Raw genomic sequence first — 21,781 nt, 5'->3', positions numbered from 1 at the left:
AGTCTTTCTTCATATGAAAGTCCTGCCATCCCAGGAATCAATCTGGTGAACCTTCTTTGTACTCCCTCTGTGGCAAGGATGTCTTTCCTCAGATTAGGGGACCAAAACTGCACACAATACTCCAGGTGTGGTCTCACCAAGGCCTTGTACAACTGCAGTAGTACCTCCCTGCTCCTGTACTCAAATCCTCTCGCTATAAATGCCAGCATACCATTCGCCTTTTTCACCGCCTACTGTACCTGCATGCCCACTTTCAATGACTGGTGTATAATGACACCCAGGTCTCGTTGCACCTCCCCTTTTCCTAATCGGCCACCATTCAGATAATAATCTGTTTTCCTATTTTTGCCACCAAAGTGGATAACTTCACATTTATCCACATTAAATTGCATCTGCCATGAATTTGCCCACTCACCCAACCTATCCAAGTCACCCTGCATCCTCTTAGCATCTTCCTCACAGCTAACACTGCCGCCCAGCTTTGTGTCATCTGCAAACTTGGAGATGCTGCATTTAATTCCCTCAACCAAGTCATTAATATATATTGTAAACAACTGGGGTCCCAGCACTGAGCCTTGCGGTACCCCACTAGTCACCGCCTGCCATTCTGAAAACGTCCTGTTTATTCCCACTCTTTGCTTCCTGTCTGCTAACCAATTCTCCACCCACACCAATACCTTACCCCCAATACCGTGTGCTTTAAGTTTGCACACTAATTTCCTGTGTGGGACCTTGTCAAAAGCCTTTTGTAAATCCAAATATACCACATCCACTGGTTCTCCCCTATCCACTCTACTAGTTACATCCTCAAAAAATTCTGATATTCGTCAGACACAATTTTCCTTTTACAAATCCATGCTGACTTTGTCCGATCATTTCACCGCTTTCCAAATGTGCTGTTATCACATCCTTGATAACTGACTCCAGCAGTTTCCCCACCACTGATGTTAGGCTAACTGGTCTATAATTCCCCGGTTTCTCTCTCCCTCCTTTTTTAAAAAGTGGAGTTACATTAGCCACCCTCCAATCCTCAGGAACTAGTCCAGAATCTAACGAGTTTTGAAAAATTATCACTAATGCATCCACTATTTCTTGGGCTACTTCCTTAAGCACTCTAGGATGCAGACCATCTGGCCCTAGGGATTTATCTGCCTTCAATCCCTTCAATTTACCTAACACCACTTCCCTACTAACATGTATTTCGCTCAGTTCCTCCATCTCACTGGACCCTCTGTCCCCTACTACTTCTGGAAGATTATTTATGTCCTCCTTAGTGAAGCCAGAACCAAAGTAATTATTCAATTGGTCTGCCATGTCCTTGCTCCCCATAATCAATTCACCTGTTTCTGTCTGCAGGGGACCTACATTTGTCTTTACCAGTCTTTTCCTTTTTACATATCTATAAAAGCTTTTACAGTCAGTTTTTATGTTGCCTGCCAGTTTTCTCTCATAATCTTTTTTCCCCTTCCTAATTAAGCCCTTTGTCCTCCTCTGCTGAACTCTGAATTTCTCCCAGTCCTCAGGTGAGCCACTTTCTCTGGCTAATTTATATGCTTCTTCTTTGGAATTGATACTATCCCTAATTTCTCTTGTCAGCCACGGGTGCACTACCTTCCTTGATTTATTCTTTTGCCAAACTGGGATGAACAATTGTTGTAGTTCATCCATGCAACCTTTAAATGCTTGCCATTGCATATCCACCGTCAATCCTTTAAGTGTCATTTGCCAGTCTATCTTAGCTAATTCACGTCTCATACCTTCAAAGTTACCCCTCTTTAAGTTCAGAACCTTTGTTTCTGAATTAACTATGTCACTCTCCATCTTAATGAAGAATTCCACCATATTATGGTCACTCTTGCCCAAGGGGCCTCTCACAACAAGATTGCTAATTAACCCTTCCTCATTGCTCAAAACCCAGTCCAGAATAGCCTGCTCTCTAGTTGGTTCCTCGACATGTTGGTTCAAAAAAACCATCCCGCATACATTCCAAGAAATCCTCTTCCTCAGCACCTTTACCAATTTGGTTCACCCAATCTACATGTAGATTGAAGTCACCCATTATAACTGCTGTTCCTTTATTGCACACATTTCTAAGTTCCTGTTTAATCCCATCTCCGACCTCACTACTACTGTTAGGTGGCCTGTACACAACTCCCACCAGCGTCTTCTGCCCCTTAGTGTTACGCAGCTCTACCCATATCGATTCCACATCTTCCCGGCTTATGTCCTTCCTTTCTATTGCATTAATCTCTTCTTTAACCAGCAACGCCTCCCCACCTCCCCTGCCTTCATGTCTATCCCTCCTGAATATTGAATATCCCTGAACGTTGAGCTCCCATCCCTGGTCACCCTGGAGCCATGTCTCTGTGATCCCAACTATATCATAATCATTAATAACAATCTGCATTTTCAATTCATCCACTTTATTACGAATGCTCCTTGCATTGACACACAAAGCCTTCAGGCGCTCTTTTACAACTCTCTTAGCCCTTATACAATTATGCTGAAAAGTGGCCCTTTTTAATGCTTGCCCTGGATTTGTCGGCCTGCCACTTTTACTCTTCTCCTTAGTACTTTTTGCTTCTACCCTCACTTTACACCCCAACTATGTTGTGAAATTTGTTGTTTTGCAGCAACAGTACAGTGTTCTACACAATGATGAAAACTGTAAATTACATTAAGAATACATCAAAATAAAATGTATTAGTGTGAAAAGGGAGGAAAAGTGCTGAGGCAGTGCTCATGGGTTCATTGCCCATTCAGAAATCTAATGGAAGAGGGGAAGAAGCTGTTCCTGAAATGCAGAGTTGTATGTCTTCTGTCACCTCTACCTCCTCCTTGTTAGAAATGAGGAGAGGGCATGTCTGGGGCAAAGGGGTCCTTAATGCTGGATACCACCTCTTTGCGGCGTCACGTTTTGAAGGTGTCATGGATGCCGGGGAGGCTGGTGCCTGTGATGGAGCTGTCTGAGTTTATAAGTTTTTCTGATCCTGTGCAGAGGCTGTTCCATACCTGGTGGTGATGCAACCAGTTAGAATGCATTCTGTGCTGTCTTCTTGCCTGAGACCCGCAAAGTCAGATTCCACTGTTGGTGAATGATGTCATTTGAGCAGCAGGAGGAGCAGTTGCTCTTTCTTGCTCTGATGCTTGTGCTCGCTTGAACATTTAGTCTTCACACATCTTCAAAAAGCTGTTCTTCAGCTGCTCCATACACGTGAATGAATCCTGCGGAAATCTGATGGCATTTTTAACATGGAGATAGCAATGCTCATCTGGTTAGACATAAAACAACTAAAATAACTTGTTCCAAGTGGTTACAGGATTTTAAGATAATTTCTGACAGAAATAGGATATTACTTGGCAGCAGGGAGAAAGCTAGTTTTACCAATTGGATATGCATCTTGACTATTACCAACTGCATGAATACATTTAGTACAAAGGAAAGTAATAATGGAATGCAGAGAGAGTGCAGTGGAGGCCGACAATATGGTACAAATCCATGACAAGGTATATAGTGAGGTGTACATTAAGGAGGTTGAGATCTATTGCCCATATTTGATTATCCCCAGTTCATGATAGCAAAATCCTTGTGATCCCTGTGGTGAAGGATCCTCTGCAAACTACAGGCATAGGATAACCATTCCAGATATGACGTTATATAAATAAAGATGTGATGTCAAAGCTCTTGAAGCCAGACCTGTAGTAGCAGGGAGCACTGAATGGAATATCTGTGTGTACAAACCGAATTTTTGGGAGGGGGAGGGTCGAAACTGTTGTACTACTCCAGGGATATGATTGATGTGGATTGATTGGTTGATAGCATTGAATATGCTATTTTAAAGGTCTGATGTTAAACCGAGGCACAATCTGACCTTGCATGAATGTTATAAAGAGAGCATGACAATGTCTTTTCTCAGTAGTTTGCAAAAGTTAGGCATACTATCTAAAACTTTGACAAACTTCTATAGATGCATGGTGGAGGGTATACTGACTGTTTGCATCACGGACTAGTATGGAAACACCAATGTCCTTGAATGGAAAAGCCTACAAAAAGTAATGCATACAGTTGAGTCCATCACAGGTAAAGCCCTCGCACCGTTTAGTGCATGTACATCAGTGTCATTGTAGGAAAGCAGCATCCATCTCCAAGGATGCCCTGCCATCCAGGCCATGCTCCCTTCACACTGCTCCAATTAATTTTTGTGCACTAGTTAAAACTTCAATTTTTCTTTTTGCTCATTTGTGTAAACATTGGACAAATGAATAATTTTAAAGTAAAAGATGAAATTGGTTCATTGTCAGGTGTGCGTAATGCAGTAAAAAGGCAGCTTTGATTTACCTGCTACCCTTGCAGATTATTTCAAAATATCTGTGCATCAGGGTAGTATAAAGGGAGAAAGCAATAACAGAATGCAAAATACAGTGTTGCTTACAGAGAAATTATAGTGCAGGTAGACAAATAAAATGCAAGGGTCATGTCAAAGTACACTGGGAGGTCAAGAGCTCATCTTTATTGTGCAAAACGTGTCTTCAAGAGTCTGGTAAGAGCAGGATAGAAGCTGTCCATGAGACTAATGGCGAATGTTTTGATGTTTTTATCTCCTGTCTAATGGAAGGGGAGAAAAGGAAGAATAACCAGGATGTGTGAGGACACTTTGAATATTTTGGTTGCCTTTCTAAAGCATAAGAGGTTGTCAACAGTGTTCATGGAGGGAGTCTGGTTTTTTATAATAGACTAAGCTGTATCTAGAACACTGTAATTTCTTGTGGTCATGGGTGCAAGAGCAGTTGCCATACCAAGCTGTGGTGTATCTGGACAAAACGTTTTCTTTGGTGAATCTATAGAATGTGTGAGGGGGAAAGAGGGATGCCAATTTTCCTCGGCTTTCTGAGGAAGTAAGTGCATTAACGTGCTCTGTGACTCTTTTGCTGACATTGAGGGAAAGGTGGTTACCATGATACTAGACCATCAGGTACCCCATCTCCTTCGTGTATTTCTGCTGCATGTGTACTATTGTGCACTCGTATGAGTTTTTGCTGCTATCTTCCCTAAAGCCTCAAGCACTTTGCCCTCCCATGACCAGCCCAATCCCAAATGCAGAATCTCATGGAACAATTTCCTTTGCCACCTTTGCCTCAGGGGATCTTATTGCTTTTCCAGTTCCCTCCTTAAAACATGCAGTTTATTTCCTATTCCCTTTTAAATGCTTTCCTTATAAACAACTTTTTACCCAAGCACTTCCTTTGTCCTTTGGCTTAGTTCCGATATTTTTCTCATGTGCCTCTCTCAGGCCATGTGACAGTTATCAGGATAATTTGAGGGCAGTGACCTGGTGTCCCAAGGTAGAAACAATCATTATTCTTGTTCTAGCAGGTTTCACCATGAATACTTAAACAAGTCCTTTGATTAAATAAAAATGCCCTTACACTGTGGGATTCAATAATCTTCTCTAGGTTGTATTGAAGAGCAAGCTGAGCAGTGATAAACCTGATAGGAATTTTGTTGTTTTCCACTTGGCTTGATGAGGCCAAAGGTGTTTTTTAAATACCATAATAAAACATTCTAAACGTAAAATAGATAATAATAATAGCATTATATTTATCCTTTATGTTTCAGGGAAGTTTGCAAGAATTGGTTATTAAGGAATGTCATAAGAAATGGATACTGTTTGGCTGTTGTCATAACAGATGCATATCAAATTGATCTCGTGCTTGATATTAACTAACAAGTCACAGCCCATCATATGACTGTCCTTGAGAAGGTTGAACTAATTGCACTGGATTAAATTGGGAAACTTGTTTAAATGGAATCAGTTGATATTTGACAGTTGAAATAATGTGACAGCATTGATCTTGGAATTCCTGACTTCACTGTGAGACTGATCTTCCAGATGGCTGAATGTTCAACTACTTTCTTAGGGCAAAGAGTAAAGTGCTTTCAGAAACACTGACTTCAGACCATATTTGTCACTGGTAGTCCAAACACCACCTGAACTATTCTCCACAATAACATCCCCTGGTTAAAATTTGTCAGAAATGCTTGCGGTGAGTGATAAGAATGGCTTTTTAAGGAATTGGTAAAAGTGAGCAAGATCTGACGTTAATTGGTGTGATAGAAAACAACAGTGATTGAACCCTGTGGAATTCTATACTGGAATGGTAATGTGTGTATAGTTGCAGAGAAGGTGTTATCCTGAGATAGAAAATGTGAAACTTCTCCATGAATTCCTAAACAAGTACAAGGAGATATTCTTGTAAGTGTAATGTAGCCACTGTAACCTTCCTCTGGGGAAAAAGGAGATGGAAAATTTATTTGTTTCACAGCATATTATTACATTCTAGTTGGAAATATGGACTTTGCTCCTCCTTCAGAGCTTTTTAGTTTTATCCTTGTTTTCCGATTTGTTCCTCATCTCCCCTCCGTATCCCAACCCCTTATTGAAATGATACAAGTTACACATTGATTTACGTAGACTGTATCAGGGTTAGAAGGTAGATATATAAACAACACTCAAATTGCAAGAAGCATTTTGTCAGATCTCATTCCCATGAGTGTTTTTTTTTCCAACTTCCATTTTATTTCCTGCCTTTTAGTTTAGCTGTTATTTAGTTTAAATACTATGGTTGCCATCGAAATAGTTTCAGTGATCAAATCTGCTAATGCAGAATCCAATTCTGGTAGTCCAATCACAGACTAGAATCTTTTTTTTCTCCAATCATTCTCATCCATACATATTTGGTGCTAATCCTAAATAAAATTTTTCTTGCCAGTTATCCTTTACAAAATATTTTAAAACTGTCAACTTGTCTACAACTATGGTGCCGCAATCTCTCCTTGTTCTGAACCGTCAAATCTGACGGGGTGTGAGCAGGGTGAAAAAATGCCTGAGTATTTCCATTCTGGCAAATCTCTATTTCATGATTTCCCATTGTAAACTCTGTCAAAAATGTTGGAATTAATCATCCTTGCCAGGTTGGACTGAAAAGACAACTCCTATTTGAGTTCCAAGCCACTCAGGTTCAAAACCTAGCAAGTTCAGCCGACTGCCATCTGCAATTTTTTGGCTGGTGCTCAACCACATTTTTTGTGGTGGATTTTGTGTTGGAATTACACAAGGTAGTTTGTCCCAATGTTATTCCTTTCAAGGAACTGTAGAAATAATTTACTCCTGAGCAGTCTATAAATTTTGCTTTTTCAACTATTGTCATTTCCTTTGATAAAAGTTGTTAGTAGATAAGTTTCCACTAACCCAGCATTGCATTACATATACCAATACATTGCATGAAATAGCTCTCCCCTCCTTACTAGTTTTCTGGGCAATCAAAGGCAACACATTGGTCTTTCATCCATTCCCTATCCATGACACAATTATAAGCACATTATTGTTATTAGAATTGGATTATTATTGTCTCATGTACTGAGACAGAGTGACACACAATTTTATTTGCACACCATTCAGACAGCTCATTTCATTCTCAAGTACATCCAGGTAGTAAAGTGAAGGCAGAATACAATGTTCCAATTACAGAGAGTGCGGTGCAGGTAGACAATGTGCAAGGGCCTTACCATACTTTGGAGCAGAATTCAGTCATTTGGCTTTTCGAGTCTGCTCTGCCATTCTATCATGGCTGATTTATTATTCCCCTCCATTCTATTCTCCAGCTTCTCCCCATAACCTTGGCATCCTTGCCAATCGAGAACCGCTCAACCTCTACCTTAATGTACCCAATGACTGGGCCTCCACAGCCATCTGTAATAGTGAATTCCGTAGACTCACCACCTTCTGGCTAAAGAAATTCCTCCTCATTTCTGTTCTAAAAGCACATCCTTGTATTCTGAGATGATGCCCTCTGGTACTAAAAACCCCTCCTATGGGAAATATCCTCTTCGTGTCCACTCTATCTAGGCCTTTCAATGTTCAACAGGTCTTAATAAGATCTCCCACATTCTTCGAAACTCCAGTGAATGTAGGCCCAGCACTATCAAGCCCTTCCTGTACATTATTTTCATTCCTGGTATCATTCTTGTGACCCTCCACTGGACCCTCTCCAATGCCAGCACAGAGTTTCCTAGATAATGAGCCTAAAATGGTACATGACAATGAGATTGCCCAGCAGTGGCTTCTCCTTCGGGTAGGGTAACCCCATTATTGTGCTTCATACATAAAAGACATGCACATTATCCACATCAGAATACATATTACACCAACTCATTTCCTTCACTCCAGAACCCAGTGCTTGAAGTTAGTTCTTTCATGACAACCAGTGATGTCTACTTTGGGAATATGTTGGGAATGTTAACAGAAGACGACTACAGATTAAACTGGGACAACTAGTTGATTCCCAGATGGAGCGGTTAATTTTTAGAAGCTAAATGTTTCAATGCCTTAGCATAAAGTAGTGCCAGTTATAAGCTAGTAAGTTTTAAGAGGCTGGTTGAAGATGAGTGAGCAGGCATTGTAAATATTCTTTGTAATCGAAAATTAAGTTCCATTTAGTACTGTTCTTTAACTTTTTATCTAACACTCTTGTGTGTATCGTCTTCATCAGATTGACTCTGACCAGGAAGCCTTGAGGAACAGAATACGCAGCTTCCAAGAGAAGGTGATGTACATGCTGGTGTCGGTGCCTGAGGGGAATCACATTTCCTCCATCTTCGAACTAGACACAACCACTCTCCAAAGAGGGGACTCGCTTGTTCCAAGGTATGATTTTTCAGCAGGCTGAAGGTCATTTGTTGGTGACGCAGTGTGAGGTTTAATAAGAGTTTGAGAGCTTTCAGGTTTTCATTGGGGCCAATAAAAGACAATGAGGTGTAAGCAGAGTAGCCATCCTGTGAGTGGGGTATTGTTGGAATGGTCCAGCTTTGGTTCAACAGGTTTGGGAGGTTCGAAGTTAAAAACTTTCTGCTAAGTTTTTTTTCTCTTCGTGCATAGCTAGTGAACTGAGAATGGATCTAGAGGTAGTTGTATGTTCCTTGTCTGAGATGTGGGAAATTTGAGAGACCTCCAGTCTTCCTGATAGCTACATCTGCATGAAGTGCATTGAGCTCCAGCTCCTTAGAGACCATGTTAAGAAACTGGAGCTGCAGCTGGGTGCCTTTGTCTGACAGGCTGTATCACTGTCTAGTATGGAGGGGCTACTGCACAGGACCGAAAGAAGCTGCAGAAGGATGTTAATCTAGTCAGCTCCATCTTGGGGACAAGCCTACAAAGTACCCAGGACATGTTCAAGGAGTGGTGTCTCAGAAAGGCAGCATCCATTATTAAGGACCTCCAGCACCGGGGCATGCCCTTTTCTCACTGTTACCATCAGGTAGGAGGTACAGAATCCTGAAGGCACACACTCAGCGATTCAGGAACAGCTTCTTCCCCTCTGCCATCTGATTCCTAAATGGACATTGAATCTTTGGACACGACCTCACTTTTTTTAATATACAGTATTTGTTTTTGTACTTCTTTAATCTATTCAATATACGTAATTGATTTACTTGTTTATTATTATTTTCATATTATTTATTTTTTATATGTTTCTATAAGATCTCCTCTCATTCTTCTGAATTCCAGCAAGTACAGTCCCTGGTGACTCAATCTCTCCTTGTAGTCTAACCCCCTCATCCTTGGAGTCAACCCGGTGAACCTCCTCTGCACCACCTCCAAAGTCAGTACAGCCTTAAGTTAAAAGACCAGAACTGCACACAGTACTCCAGGTGCGGCTCACCAGTATCCTGTGCAGTTGCAGCATAACCTCCCTGCTCTTAAATTCAATCCCTCTAACAATGAAGGCCAACATTCCATTTGCCTTCTTGATAGCCTGCTGCACCTGCAAACCAACGTTTTGTGATTCATGCACAAGCACTCCCAAGTCCCTCTACACAGTAGCATGCTGCAATTTTTTTTACCCTTTAAGTTATAATTTGATCTTCCATTTTTCCTTCCAAAGTGGATGACTCTGCATTTACCAACATTGTACTCCATCTGCCAGACCTTTGCCCACTCACTTAACCTATCTAGATCTCCCTGCAGACACTCTGTATCCTCTGCACAATCTGCTTTTCTGCTCAATTTAGTATCATCAGCAAACTTGGATACACTACACTTGGTCCCCTCTTCCAAATCGTTTATGTTTATTGTGAACTGTTGCAGGCCCAGCACCGACCCCTGTGGCACACTGTTCACCACTGATCCAACTCTGCTTTCTATTAGTTAACCAATCCTCTATCCATGCTAACATATCACCTCCAACTCTATGTATCCTTATCTTATGGATATAAGTCTTTTATGTGGCAGCTTATTGAACACCTTCTAGAAATCCAAGTAAATAACGTTCGTCTGTTCCCCTCTATCCACTGCGCTCATTATATCCTCAAAGAACTACAGTAAGTTTGTCAAGCAGGACCTTCCTTTGCTGAATCCATGCTGCATTTGCCTGGTAGATCCATTTCTTTCTAGATCTCTTGCTAGTTCTTTAATGATAGCTTCAAGTACTTTCCCAACTACAGATGTTAAACTAACTGGCCTCTAGTTAACTGCCTTTTACCTGCATCTTGTTTTGAACAGTGGCATGACATTCACAGTCTTCCAATCTGCCAGGACCTGCCTAGAGAATTTTAGTAAATTATCACCAAATTCTCTACTATAATTTTTGCCATTTCTTTCAGGACCCTGGGATGCACTTGCTGTGTCATGCCTTGAGCCCACAATCTTCTGATCTTTTTAACAATGTCTTGAGATTTTGGAGATGTCCCTTGTCATCCTTACTGGTAACAATGATGTTCCCCAGGTAACGCTGAGTACCTGGGCAACATAGTCTGCAATACAGGTGCAGTTGGTACTCCAAAAATAAGCCTATTAAGACCACTATAGTGATAATACCCTTTGAGTGTCTATCGTGAGAAACAGTCTGGACTCTTCCATCTTCATCTGTAGGTAGGTCTCAGCTAAGTCCACTTTGCTGAAGTGTTTCCCTCCAGAAAGGTTTGCAAAGATATCCTCTATCCTGGGCAGAGGGTATTGATCTACTTTCAGTACTGGGTTGATGGTGACCCTAAAATCACCACAGATCCTGACAGATCCATTCTTCTTGGCTACTGGGACCGCTGGTGTTACCCATGGAGGCCACTCCACCTTGGAAAGAATTCCTTCAGCCTCCACATGATCCAGCTCTTTGGCTACTTTATCACTGATGATATAAGGAACCAGATGGGCTTTCAAAAAGTAGTGTGTGACATTTTCATTTCATACTATTTCACCCTTGATACATTTGAGTTTTCCATTGCCATCCTTCAGCACTGCTGTAGCCTGATGTACTTTCAGTTGACTCTATTGCAGGGGATGTGGCATGCAAATGGTGGGTGAATCTCCAATCAAGCTGTAGCTGTCTCAGCTACTCATGTCCCCACAATGCTGGCCCTCCTGTTTTTACCACATACAAACAAGCCCAATGTGGCTTATTGGTTGTTGTATTTCAATATTACAAATGTCATTGCCACAGGAGTTATCTTTTATATCTGCAGGCTTCAGTTCAGTATCTTTGAAACGCTGTTCAGATTCATTTTGTGGAAAGACTGAAACAGCCGAGTCAGCGCCAAATTCCATTTTAATTAATTTGCCTTTAATTTCCAGTGTTAGCCATATACTTGTCTCTGATTAGTTTTAACATTGTAAATCTGAAGGCTACGCAGTCCTGAGTCACTGTCATCATTATCAGATTCTTAATCAACAGCATGCAGATTAATAATCTTTTTGAAACTTGAAAATTGACTTATTACCTTTATCTCTTCCCTTTGTTGTCCTTTTATTTTTGTCTGCCCATCATGCTCTTTGTGTGTGTCTTTGTTACATTTTCTGCAAGTTTTAACTTTAAATTTACTTTGGTCTTTTGTACGAGGGGGTGATTGATAAGTTTGTGGCCTAAGGTAGGAGAAGTCAATTTTAGAAAACCTAGCACATTTATTTTTCAACATAGTCCCCTCCTATATTTACACACGTAGTCCAGCAGTCGTGGAGCATACCCATCTTGGACCTCCAGAAAGTGTCCACAGCAGGGGTGATTGATAAGTTTGTGGCCTAAGCTAGAAGGAGATTAGTTATACAGCTCTCATTACATGCACATGCAGTTCAACTCTTTGAGTGATTATGCAGAAAGTTTGAAGTTAATAACTCATCTCTGTCTACCTTGGGCCACAAACTTATCAATCACATCTCGTTTGTGATCCCCTGCCACAATGGTAACACAATTTGTTTGGCCAGGCAGGTTGCACATTGCAATTTTGCTCACACTCAGTTTAATTCATGACTGGAAGTCACATGCATCTCCATCTACCTTTTTCATTGATACAGCTATTTCAACTGCTCTTTTAAATGTAAATTGTGCTTCAGTTAAGAGCCGTTTTTGAATGCTTTCTTGTAAGATTACACAAACTAAACAATCTCTCAGTGCCCTTGACTGAACTGACAATGCTCAGGCAATCTCTTCAATTCAGCCACGGAAGATGAAATGGGCTCCCCTTTCTTGAGATTTAAAAAAAATTCATTTACAGGATGTGGGTGTCAACAGCTAAGCCAGTATTTACTGCTCATCCCTAGTTGCTCTTGAGAATGTGGTGATGAGTTGTGTTTTTGAACCGCTGCAGTCCCTGACATGTAGGTACACCCGCAGTGCTGTTAGGAAGGGAATTCCATAGTATTGACCCAGTGATAATGAAGGATTCCTCATAAGAATCCTAGAGCATTCTGCAGTCAACGATGGTTTCAGTTCTAATTGCTCCTGCATTACTTTCAAGATACCAGCAAAGCTCATTTCAGCAGGTTTGGTTGGAGCAGTTACTCTTCTAAATAATTGTATGCTTTTAAACCCAATGCAATCAGCACAACTGGCTCTCGATTCTCATTGACATTTCATTTGCTTCAAATTTCAGCTCAATCTGTTCAGCATACAAAATCCAATCATCTCTTGTGCAATCAAACAGTCTTTATGATGTAGCCAACCATTTCTACTCTTTATTCATGATTATTATCACTCGGACTCACTGTTTATGAACCTGTGAATTTGTCCGTTTCTGCCTTTTTTAAAAAAAGTTTGACCGTCTCTCTCTCTCTCTCTCCCTTCCAAAGAGCGTGTGCTGATGCTGTTTTTTTTTCATGCTGTGCTTTGTTTATTAACTCAAACATCTTGCAGCACTTTGTCTCGGGTTCACTTAGAACTTCCTCGTTGTTACTGTTAAATTTTATAACTCCAAAACACAAAAATTATTGAAAGGAAAACAAGGAAGCCAGGATTTCAAGTCTAGTTGCATTTTTATTTTAAGTTAGGCGAGTGCATATGAGGTATGTCACTTATGTGCTTTTGCATATAACCTGCAATGCATTATGTAAACAATAAAGAATGCTTAACCAAACAATGTATTTACAATATTACTCAAATATCAATGAAATATTAAATACACAATAGTATGACTTATACACAAAGAATGGGTTACACCTGAACCTGAGGGGGGTTAATAGCCATGTAGGCAGGTTTGCTGTTCCTCCGGAGAATGGGAAGCAGAGTGGTGGGGCTGAGGATGACACAGTTGGTATACAAGTAGATGCAATGTGTAGAGAGATTGTGAGGAAGGACAGGCAGATGATAGAGAAAATTGCAGTCTGGGATGCGTTGAAGTGTAACATGGGGGCAAAATCAAAAAGGATGGTGAGTACTGGAATGAACGTTTTATATTTGAATCAACACAGTATATGGAATAAGGTAGATAATCTTGTGTAATTAGAGATTGGCAGGTGTGATGTTGTGGCTGAAAGAAGATCATAGATGGGAGTTGAATTCAACATCCAAGGATATACATTGTATCAAAAGTACAGGGAGGTAAGCACAGAGGGGAGAGAGTGGAGTGACTCTGTTGGTTAAAAAATGAAGTCAATTCCTTAGAAGTGACATAGGATTGGAAGATGTAGAATCTTTGTGGGTAGAGTTAAGGAACTGCAAAGGTAAAAAGTCCCTGATGGGAGTTAATACAGGCCTCTGAACAGTAGCCAGGATGTGGGCTACAAATTACAATGGGAGTTGGAAGAGGCCTGTAAAAAGGGCAATGTTTTGATAGTCATGGGGTAGATTAGGAAAATCTGATTGGTGCTGGATACCAAGAGAGAGTTTCTAGAAAGCCTATGAGAAGGCTTTTTAGTGCAGCTTGTGGCTGAACCCACCAGGGAAATGGCAATTCTGGAATGGGTTTTATGTCATGACCCAGATTTGATTAGGAATCTTAAGGTAAAGTAACCCTTAGGAGACAGTGATCATAACATGATAAAATTCACTCTGCAGTTTGAGAAAGAGAAGCTAAGATATGATGTATCAGTATTACAGTGGAGTAAAGAGAATTACAGAGCAGTGAGAGAGGAGCTGGACAAATTTGATTGGAAGTGGACACTAGAAGGGATGATGACAGAACAGTAGTGGCTGGTGTTTCCGGGGGAGATTCAGAAGGCGCAGGAAAAATGCATCCCAAAGGTGATGTAGTACTGTAAAAGGAGGGTGAGGCAACTGATGAGCTGATGAGGGAAGTCAGAGCATAAAAGCAAAAGAGAAGGCATATAATGTAGCAAAAAATAATGGGAAGGTAGAGGATTGGGAAGCATTTAAAAATCAACGGAAGGTGACTAAAAAGCCATAAGCTGAGAAAAGATGAAATCTAAAGGGAAGCTACCAATAATGTACATTTAAAAAAAGGATACAAGAAGTTTTTTTCCAGATATATGAAGAGTAAAAGAGAGATGAGACTGGATATTAGACTGCTGGAAAATCACACTGGACAGGTAGTAATGGGGGACAAACTGAATAAGTATTTTGCGTCCGTCTTCACCGAAATGGCAGAATGACAGAAATGCGTGAGTGTTGGGGCAGAATTGAGTGCCATTGCTATTACTATGAGAAGCTAAAATGTCTGAAGGTAAATAAGTCACCTGGACCAGATGGCCTACACCCCGGAGTTTTGAAAGGGGTAGCTGAAGCGATTATAGAGATGTTAGCAATGTTCTTTCAAGAATCAATTGATTCTGGCATGGTTCTGGAGGACTGGGAAATTATAAAAGCCACTCTACTCTTTAAGAAGGGAGGGTGGCAGATGAAAGGAAGTTATAGGACGGTTAGACTGACTTCAGTGGTTGGAAAGATTTTGGAGTCTATTTTTAAGGATAAAGTTTCAGGGTTCTTGGAGGCACATGACAAAAAGGCCAAAGTCAGCAAGATTTTCTTTTTTTTCTAATTTTTTTTATTGCAACACCAACAAATTACATTCAATACAACCAGTTGCCAACTACATTTTGACTGTTTAACCCAGCCACCCCCCCAACCTTCATCACCATCCTCGCCACCCCTCTCTCCCGCCCCATCCCTCTCCCCTCCACCAACCAACTGAATAGTAGTGCACACACAAAGCATTCCTATTTTAACAAAAGATCTTTTAAGTTGGATATCAAATTTGTCCACATTAAAGTTGTGTTTGCTTGTGCATCATTCACTCTTGCGGATGAAATTTCCAGGTAAGAAGTGTACAAAAAACTCCGAAGCGAGTGAGTATTTGAAATATTATGGGGAGGTTTCCAGCGCTGGACTACAATCTTCTTAGCTGCAGTCAGGCCTGCCAGCCAGACTCTGCGTGTTTTTTTCTGTAAGGGAAAGGTAGGGGTCATCATTTAGAAGATGTACAGCGGGGTCCATAGGTAATTTTACCCCCTTTAGTTCAGCAAGATTTTCTAATGGGGAAATCTTGCCAAACAAGCTTGTTGGAATTCTTTGAGGAAATAACAAGCAGGATGGGAAAAAGGAGTCTGTGGATGTTATTTGCGTAGATTTTCAGAAGATCTTTAATAAAGTGCTGCACATGAATCTGCTGAACACTAGCATTAAATGGAAGATTGGCTGACCAGCAGGAGGCAAAAAGTGGGAATAAAGGCGGCCTTTTCTGGTTGGCTGCCAGTTACTAGTGGTGTGTCACAGGGGTTGGTGTTGGGACTGCTTCTTTTCACGTTGCTTTTCAATGATTGAGATGGAGGAATTGATGGTTTTGTGCTCAAGTTTGTGGCAATACAAAGATAGATGGGGTGGCAGGTTGTGTTGAGAAAGCAGAGTGTTTGCAGAAGGACTGAAACAGATTGGGGGAATGAGCAAGGAAGCAGCAGATGGAATATAATGTAGGGAAGTGCATGGTCATGCACTTTGGTACAAGGAATAAAGCTGTGGACTATTTTCTAAATGGGGAGAAAATTCACCAATTAGAGTTCTCATGCAGGATTTCCTAAAGTTTAACTTGCAGGTTGAGTAAGGTAATAAGGAATGCAAATGCAATGTCAGCATTTGTTTCAAGGGGACTAGAATACAGAATGATGTACTGCTGAGGCTTTATAAGGCATTAGTCTGACCTCACTTGAAATATTGTGAAGTATTTTGGGCATCTTATCTAAGAGAAGATATACTAGCATTGGAGAGGAGGTTCAGAAGAATGATCCCAGGAATGAAAGGGTTAACATTTGAGGAGCATTTGATAGCTCTGGGCCTGTACTTCCTGGTGTTTAGAAGAATGAGTTGGGGGGTGGGGGAATCTCATTGAATCCTAATGAGTATTGAAAAATCTGGACAGAGCTGATGTGGTGAGTATGTTTTCTATAGTGGGGGAGATGGGACCAAGAGGCACAGCATCAGTTTTGAGAGTCATACATTCAGAATAGAGATGAAAAACAATTCCTTTAGCTTGATGGTAGTGAATCTGTGGAATTCATTGCCACAGTTAACTGTGGAGGCCAAGTCATCGGCTATATTTAGAATGGAGGATGATGGGGTTTCGATTAGTCAAGGGCACCAAAGGTTACACCAAAGTGTGAAGGCAGGGGAATGGGATTGAGAGGGATTATAAATCAGCCATGATGGAATGGCAGAGCAGACTCGATAGGCCAAATGGCTATGTCTTATGGTCTTCTGATGGGTTAGTGCAGGGGTCCCCAACCTTTTTCGCACTGCGAACTGGTTTAATATTGACGATATTCTTGCAGATCGGCCGACGGGGGGTGGGGGGGGGTGTTCAAGTTCAACAGTGTGTGACAGGGAATGAGGAAAGCTGACTCATATCGTTTCCTTACATCTTTGCAGCCCAGTACTGGTCCGTGGCCTGGTGGTTGGGGACCACTGGGTTAGTGGATTGGTTAGTGAATTTCTAATTTCGGGCAAGTTCATTTACAAATCATTTTACAGATTAATCAGTCATGGAAGTGAGTGCTTAACTTTCATAAAATTGTATCTGTATAATTTTGTTGGGAAGAAAGTAGTGATGTAACAGTTTAAAAATTGTGCTGAATATTCTCATTCTGCAGTAATAGCTTTAAGTTTTATTGTTCATAACAGAAATGGGTAGTAATTTTTTTTAGAGTCTATTCAAAGCACACAATGATAAGAACCCTTTTACAGCTAATTTGGTAGACAGTTTGGGCACAAATAAAATGAAAGGTAGACCTGTATTTATATATTTTTCATAGCTCAGGATGGCTCGCTGTTTGAGAGCACACAGCTAGGTATCCTGAGCACCAATGGGATGATCCATTTTCCTTGTCTGATGAATGAATAAACATTAGGCAGGACATCGTAAAGCACTCTCTGGTGCATATTCCACTATGTTATCTCCTTCAGAAGGTTTTGATTTAACATCCCATCCAAATTTGTCACCTCTTAGAATGTGATATTTGATGAATGTTTTTACTTCAGCAGGAAACATATTGTATACGTTTGCCCAAGACATACAAGTTTTAATTTTGCATGACCATCAAGCTTCTTTTATTAAGCATGAACTTAAAGAATCAGTAATTAAAATACACTTGCATGTTCTACCACGTATTAAGAAAGGCATAAAATATTAAAGTAAGTGTGCCATGTAAATGTGTATTTTGAGTTGCTCAATGATTTTGGCTGTAACTCAATTTTTTTTTCTTTATCAAACTGCAATTATGGTGGTGAATTTGTGGCATTCATCGTTACACATGCCCTTGGAGGCCAAGTCATTGAGCATATTTAAAGTGGAGGTTAATATATTCTTGGTTAGTCAGGGTGTCATAGGTTATGGTGTGAAGGCAGGAGGTTGGGTTTGAGAGGGAGTATAAGTCAGGAATGGTGGAGCAGACGCAACCAGTCAAATAATCTAATTCTGCTCTCATGTCTTATAGCCTTGTTAGTTTTTGATTTCCATTTAGCTTCATATGGTTAGTTTACTGAACAGCATCATCTTAGCTATTTGTGAAATTGACAGCAAGATTCCCTGGTTTTTCCTGCTGAGTGAGTTTTCATTTTTGTTGCTATGGGCTGGCAAACCTCTTGCACAGTGAGATGTACTTTGTAGTAGGAAGCTCAGCTAATAAGAAAGGGTATATCCTTGTGTAATGTCACAAATGATCTGATTGATATACCTGGAAGCCAAATCGTTGAAGGAATTTTAACCTTGAAGAAATTGTTTAAACGACCTCTCAATTTGCCTTTTACCCAAATCAAACTGAGTTTCATGTAATATTCTAACTAAAGAAGTTACTTTATACTGAGATCTCTAAATGTGTGAGATATCTTGATTCAGTTCATCAAACTAATCTCTTTTTCATTGCAAAAGTGTTTGGTTTTTGGTACTGGGTGCAAGAAACATGTCTGTTTTGTAATACTCATCTCTTGCCAATTCATGAGAGTGTGATGTTTAGGCCACAGGCACAGGATTTAACGCAAGAAATTGTTTTATTCAGTTACGGATATCTACACCTTTGGCAGTCTGAGTACAAAAGCACTGACATTGTGTGCTGTATAGTTTGCATGTGAACTGTTGCCCTAGTTTATCAATCAGAATACAAGCTGCCAGTAATACAAACTGAGGGGCAAACCCAAATAACGTTGAGCATCTCTCCTGGACAGGTGCTTTGTGCAGCATGGCTCAGGACTGCACAACTAGGGCAGTGAAAAAGAGAACACTCCTTCCCAACACAGTAAAGGTTTTCTCACATTCACAAGACATGTAACAAAATACCTTAATACATTGCTACTGAATCAATCCCTGTAAAATCAAACTACAGAGGCATTTAAAGGAAAAAAGATATATAAGTAATGTGCAAAGATTAAAGTTGATGCATGTTCATGAAAGAATTGATTTTTAGCAAATCCTAGGGAAAATGTGTTCAGATGCTGGAAATCTAAGCAACACCCACCAAATGCTGAACCTGCTGAAGGATCTCAACCTGAAACGCCAGCGGTACTCTTTTCCATAGATGCTGCCTGGCCTTGTGAATTCCTCCAGCATTTTGTGTGTTAAATATGATGACTATTACTATTTCTGCCTTCAACTTTGCTCTATATTATGTTGCACACTATATTGTGGTCTGAGGTGAGGAAAAATTTCAACTCATGAAATTTCGGTTCGTAATTGTGATCTGTGTTCTTTAACGGTACTGCATTCTCATGTCAAAAGTTCATGCACTTTTTGGAATGGAGGCTCACATAGTATAACAATGGAAAATCAATCACAGTAACATAACTTACTGGTATCCAACTGAGAAGCGTTATCCTGAAACTGATTCACAATAGTTTGTCTTGAATTTTTGTCTCATTCATTTTCATTCGCTAGGAGTTAGATCTCCTGTTTCCTTAAGCTTCATGTCTGAAATTTCCTCAATCAGCCTTTTTGATGTATTCCCCCACCCCCCATTTCAAGATGCTCCTTTTTTTTTTGTGCTTGAGTGACGAGGTGTTAAATTCTGTTTGTTAACACTCTGATTTTGTGCTTTGGTACATTTTACCGCATTAATATAAATGCTTCAAGTAAGAGTAAGTGGTCAAATGACGACAAGATATATCTGACATCTAACTTGTATTTTAGGAACTCCTATGTGAGACTACGGCATCTCTGCACAAACACATGGGTTCACAGCACCAATATTCCTATTGATAAAGATGAAGAGAGACCAGTTATGCTAAAGGTAAGTTTGGATCAAACATTATTAATATTAAGTCATTAAGTTGTGGGCTAACTGACAATGCTGCCACCTCTCCTTCCTCTACAGATCGGCACCTCTCCAACTAAAGAGGACAAGGAAGCATTTGCGATTGTACCTGTTTCCCCCGCTGAAGTAAGAGATTTGGACTTTGCCAATGATGCCAGTAAAGTGTTGGCCTCAATAGCCGGCAAGCTTGAGAAGGGCACAATTACACAGAATGAAAGGCGGTAGGTGACATCCCTTTATCACACAGCTAACAATTGGCCACACAGATTTTCCTTGCAAGACTGGGTGTAAACACCCTCCCATCTTTTTATGCAATTACCACCCCCCCCCCCCCCAAGTTTAAGGCAGTTGTAAGGGTGTCAATCTGGAAGTATTGTAAAAGTCCTTTATAAAGCAACATTTGTATTTACTAAAATAATTTTACAACATTAATTAAAACTCCTTGGTTATTGCTAAATGAAATTTGAGCAGGGATGTTTGGATCATCCTGAAGATGAGTATTTTTGGAAATTTATGGGAAAAATGTGGTCATTGCTATGTAACACCAGCAAGCAGGGGACATCGGCCCTTCTAATCCACATACTTGCTCTTGTCGTGGTATTTTTTCAAGATCTATGATGTACTGGATGTCATTCTGAGCTGTTTGCTCTCTAACTTGTTCAGCAAGCTTCTCTTAACCAATTTTGTCTTTGTTATTAAAAACGAAGATAATTTGTGGGTATGAAGGAACAAGTGCAAGAAATTTTTCCAGAGTACTGTTCATACCAATTGGTTGACAAATTATTGAAAATCGTTACTTTTCATTGCATTTTAAGTCAATAAAACCTCGTTTTCTGTAGTCCTGCTTTGTCAATATTCCCCATTGTCAATTCTGTTTCTGATTTGAGTTGGAATGACTACATCCCAATCCTGAAAGAAAAGCTAACAATGCTCATAAAAGCACAACCTCTTCTCTTGTGCTTCTCAAAGACACTTCAGTATGGGTGACTGCCACCCTGGATCAACATGCTTGATTCTTAACTGACCTTTGAATTTGAGCTATGATAAGGTTCTTGCCTACCAGTAATGCCAATACTCATATTTCAGAATGTTGGTAGCACTGGTAAAGGCAATATTTATCACCCACCCTTACTGCTCCTGAGCACAGTTGATGGTTGGGCTATTTTGAAAGATGCTTTGAGTTGGCTACCTTATTATGGGTCTCTCGCTGTCTTTCAATGTCTTTACCTTGCTATGGGGTGTATGTAGGCAATGATAGCACATATCCACTCCTGAATGTCATGCATGAGTTAGGTGGATTTTTGCAATTATCTGTAGTTTTCTTTTAGCCAATTAGAATTGCAGTCCATAAGTCCTGGACCAGCCATCAGTTATGACAGGGCTTGGGCTTATATGCTATTACAGGCTACAAAACAAGGTCTGGCAGTGTCAAGAAAACCATGCATCCCTTCCCAATGAACTTTAAATGCATTCTATCCACATATTGAACAGAAGGGGATTGAAATGTCACCAGCCACCCCAATGAACTCCAATGCCCTTTGACCCACCCCAATGACCTCCAATGCCCTTGAATTGTGTGCAGATCAGCTGGCAGGGGAATGTGCTGACATTTTTAACCTCTCCCTGCCTCAATCTGAAGTTCCCTCCTGCTTTAGGGAGAGCACTGTCATCCTGCTACTTAAGAGAAACAATGTAATGTACCTTAATGGCTACTGCCCATTTGTTCTGACATTAAAATCGTGATATGCTTCAAGAGGCTGATCTTGGCG

The 21,781-nt window shown here is 40.5% G+C and overlaps 1 protein-coding gene across 9 annotated transcripts in view; it reads left to right on the top strand.

The window, feature by feature from the left end:
• itpr1b (inositol 1,4,5-trisphosphate receptor, type 1b) overlaps positions 1-21,781 on the top strand; it is a 542,905-nt gene that overhangs the window by 178,326 nt on the left and 342,798 nt on the right. For all 9 annotated transcript variants that reach the window (XM_072280628.1, XM_072280634.1, XM_072280631.1 and 6 more), the window contains exons 12-14: positions 8,551-8,705; positions 19,889-19,988; positions 20,073-20,233. In XM_072280628.1, coding sequence (XP_072136729.1) covers positions 8,551-8,705; positions 19,889-19,988; positions 20,073-20,233 — 416 coding nt within the window. The remainder of the gene's footprint in view (positions 1-8,550; positions 8,706-19,888; positions 19,989-20,072; positions 20,234-21,781) is intronic.

Source organism: Mobula birostris, chromosome 16 (assembly GCF_030028105.1).
Source record: "Mobula birostris isolate sMobBir1 chromosome 16, sMobBir1.hap1, whole genome shotgun sequence".
In the NCBI taxonomy this organism is placed as follows: Eukaryota; Metazoa; Chordata; class Chondrichthyes; order Myliobatiformes; family Myliobatidae; genus Mobula; species Mobula birostris.
Note: the sequence above shows the minus strand (reverse complement) of the source record. Positions and strands in the feature narration are given on the sequence as shown.